The sequence below is a fragment of the Fomitiporia mediterranea genome, assembly GCF_000271605.1.
Source record: "Fomitiporia mediterranea MF3/22 unplaced genomic scaffold FOMMEscaffold_7, whole genome shotgun sequence".
NCBI lineage: Eukaryota > Fungi > Basidiomycota > Agaricomycetes > Hymenochaetales > Hymenochaetaceae > Fomitiporia > Fomitiporia mediterranea.
Genome location: NW_006760392.1, coordinates 3,225,625 through 3,228,822, shown reverse-complemented (window position 1 = coordinate 3,228,822; position 3,198 = coordinate 3,225,625). Strand labels below are relative to the sequence as shown.

General features: G+C 45.0%; 2 protein-coding genes across 2 annotated transcripts in view; both read left to right on the top strand.

The window, feature by feature from the left end:
• Window positions 1-147: 147 nt before the first annotated feature.
• FOMMEDRAFT_157743 (uncharacterized protein) lies at window positions 148-462 on the top strand (the record flags this gene model as incomplete). The annotated part of the gene is made up of 2 exons (XM_007267874.1): window positions 148-262; window positions 335-462. 2 exons carry the CDS (start codon window positions 148-150, stop codon window positions 460-462), a joined length of 243 nt encoding a protein of 80 aa, XP_007267936.1.
• A 1,150-nt stretch (window positions 463-1,612) lies between these two features.
• FOMMEDRAFT_109953 (rhamnogalacturonan-hydrolase) overlaps window positions 1,613-3,198 on the top strand; it is a gene marked incomplete at its 5' end in the record, with an annotated part of 2,898 nt that continues 1,312 nt past the window's right edge. The window contains 6 exons of the mRNA XM_007267873.1: window positions 1,613-1,768; window positions 1,818-1,980; window positions 2,041-2,152; window positions 2,201-2,265; window positions 2,324-2,428; window positions 2,485-2,853. Coding sequence (XP_007267935.1) covers window positions 1,613-1,768; window positions 1,818-1,980; window positions 2,041-2,152; window positions 2,201-2,265; window positions 2,324-2,428; window positions 2,485-2,853 — 970 coding nt within the window. The remainder of the gene's footprint in view (window positions 1,769-1,817; window positions 1,981-2,040; window positions 2,153-2,200; window positions 2,266-2,323; window positions 2,429-2,484; window positions 2,854-3,198) is intronic.

Sequence of the window (3,198 nt, the reverse complement as noted above, 5' to 3'; positions counted from 1 at the left end):
AAGGAATTGTGAAATGCCCCATGTGAAATAATCCCGCGTGAGCCGCGTCTCGTCCGCTCCGCACAACAGGGCCGACGCACGCTGACACTGTCATTTCGCCTGACTCAACCATCGTCCGCAGTCCTGAATCGTTGCCGGAGTTCGACGATGTCTTTCGGAGTAGGCTTAGGACTTGTGTGCTTGCGAAAGCTGGTACATTCTGCATTGCCCGAACAGAAGTTCAAAGTCAGAGAGTCGTCTAGTAGCCAGCCATGCCTGAAAGGTGTAATGGCGACGAAGCATGAGGTTTCCTGAGTTGAGGTAGACTTTTCCATTTGACCAAAACAATTGTTAGCTGAGGATACGGACCCCTCAAAGTGCCTCTGGGCAGAAGACGGTAATGAAGAATACTTCGACCTGCAGCCAGAACTCCTTGACTCTCCCGCAGAGACCTCACTCATCCCGATGCTACAATCGATTTAGGCGCCTCAGTCTGTATTGTTATGCTCAGAGTCAACCTCATCTCGTCTCTATGGCACTTAGCTTTGCATTTATCATTGGTTAACGAGCATTAAACCAAATGACAAGACGGTATGTTTCCATTAGGCAAGCCGTGCCTGTTGACTGTTCGAAATGAGGGAGAAAAGATTACCACTCCTTAGACAGAATTATTAGCTCTGCTCCCTTAGCACGATCCCTTATGAACTGTTGTCAGAGTAATGCTTTATGGAAGCTCAGCTTTTGATGGTATCTGGTCTATGTTCACCTTAGCTAGTAGCTTTACTCTATATCTTTCATCTCCTCCAGTGAAATAGTTTCACTGCTCGAGGAGACAAATATGGTTGTAATTGAAGAATTAATAATATTATTATACCTGTTGTCAGTTATCCTTTATTCCCGAGATGCAATATAGGCGAGCTCGTGATTATCGGTTACGTACGCTGATGATCCTGCACGAGAGCTGAAAAGGAAGATGTTGTATCAATGTGATTCATGGGCTATGGCAACTTACTTACATGCACCACATCCATCCAGTGGGTCTGTGCACTTATAGGTGTTTGTTCCTTTCTGCAACTGTTGACAAGAAATGTGGCTTGGTACACGCGTACCGGCAACTGTGCCAAATCGTCTTGTCTTACGTGTCTCCCACTATGCATCATACCAGAAAAACTGCGCAGCTCTGGTGGCCGCCTCGCGGTCCGCTTTCAATCGGTCGGACTGTCGCCTACCTACCAAATGATCTTCTCCCCGTGGATCCATGTCGGGGTTTCAAAGTTCTTTCGTATCCTCAATAGCTTTTATTGCTCCACATACGACAACAGTCGTTCTTACAACTGATTGCCACGTATATAACAGTTCATCATGAAACTTTATCTGTTCGTAACGGTCTCAAGCACTTATCCCATGACAAGGATCAAATGCGAAACTTCGTGTGTTTAACATATTGCGGCTGCACAGCTATGGGAATCTGCTCGTCATAGACTTATTTGCTAAATCTGCAGACTACCTTCTACGTATGATTGGATCTCATTCCCAAACAAATTCGCAGAATAACCGAAAGAACATATAAAAAGCGAAAGGGATCAAGGTCCACGAAACCTTCTTGCACGAATTCCTGTATTAGCAAGCAACCATGTCTTTCGGCCTCCTTCGCATCCTTGGCTATTTCCTAGTATTCTCAGCTGTGCTTGCTCAGTTGACAGGTAACGTTGGCCCGACCACGTCAACTGCTGACAAACAAGCAACGATGTGCAATGTGCTTGATTATGGTGGTGAAATCGGTTCGGATGTGAGTAGAACCCAAACTACTGTATGATCTAAAATGAGACTGTTGACAGGACATCGGGCCTGCAATTGGCAAAGCCTTTTCAGATTGTGTTCTCCAGAAGTCTGGTTCGACTCTTTACGTTCCCGAGGGGAACTACAGTATGCAAACCTGGCAAAACTTGAGTGGTGGGACAAAATGGGCATTTCAAATGGATGGCATTATTACTCGTACTAGTGAGTGTCCCTAGTTGGTAGGATATAGTACGGATCATTGCCATTTACTTGCTACCTTAGGCACAACCACGGGAAACATGATTGCTATCACGGATGCGGATGACTTTGAGTTCTTCTCTAGCAACAGTGCTGGTGCAATTCAAGGCCTTGGCTACCAATGCCGAAATGCAGGGTATGATGAACCAGCACTACTTGTTCTTAATTCTGATGCAACCTTTAGTCCTCGCCTCATCCGCATTGTCACCTCGACGAACTTCTCAGTGCACGACGTCATACTGGTTGACTGTGAGTTTACTTAATTGCCTAATATGAACGTGAATTTAGTCCTGTCGTTGCGATTTAGCGCCCGAATTTCACCTCGTTATCCAGGAAGGTTCTAATGGTGAAATTTACAACTTAGCGATTCGTGGAGCCGACATTGGTGGCAGCGACGGCGTAGATGTCTGGGGTAGGGCTAATTACTTGAGACATCGCCTTTCTAGTTAATACTGTGATCTATGGAAGGTACGAACCATTGGATTCACGACGTCGAGGTGACGAATCGCGATGAGTGTGTCACTGTGAAGTCACCATCGACAAATATCCTCGTTGAGCAGATCTGGTGCAACCAGTCTGGTGGAAGCGCTATTGGGTCTCTTGGTGCTGATACAACTATTGAGAACATCCTCTATCGGAACGTATACACGAACGGTGGTAATCAGATCTTCCTTATTAAGTCGTGGGGAGGCTCTGGCTACCTGAAGAATGTGTACCTACAGAACTTTCTCTCCCTTAATACCGCCTATGGACTTGACATTGACCAGTACTGGTCCGGGCAGTCGCAGGCAGACGGAGATGGCGTGCAGCTCAGTAACATCACGTTCGATGCAGGTAGTTTTCTTTGCTTTCCTGAAACGTGAAATTGATTTCGAGAGTTCATAGTAGTGCTCCGCACCGTAGCGTAATTTACGGATACGCCTGCAGCGTATACGCTTACGCACCGTATCGTAAGAGAAAATTTTAGCTGAAAATACGGGCGTATATTTACGCGCGTATGCGTATACCATGAGTAAAAAATTTCCGTATACGCCGTATACGAGTATACAGTATTACTAAGCATATTCTCTAATTAAATACTAAGTTTGAGTTTCTAAACCTCATTTACTTTACTTATTTATATACCAAATCATTTTAATACTATATAACAACCTTGTTTAACTTAAAAAGTACTAGTATGAG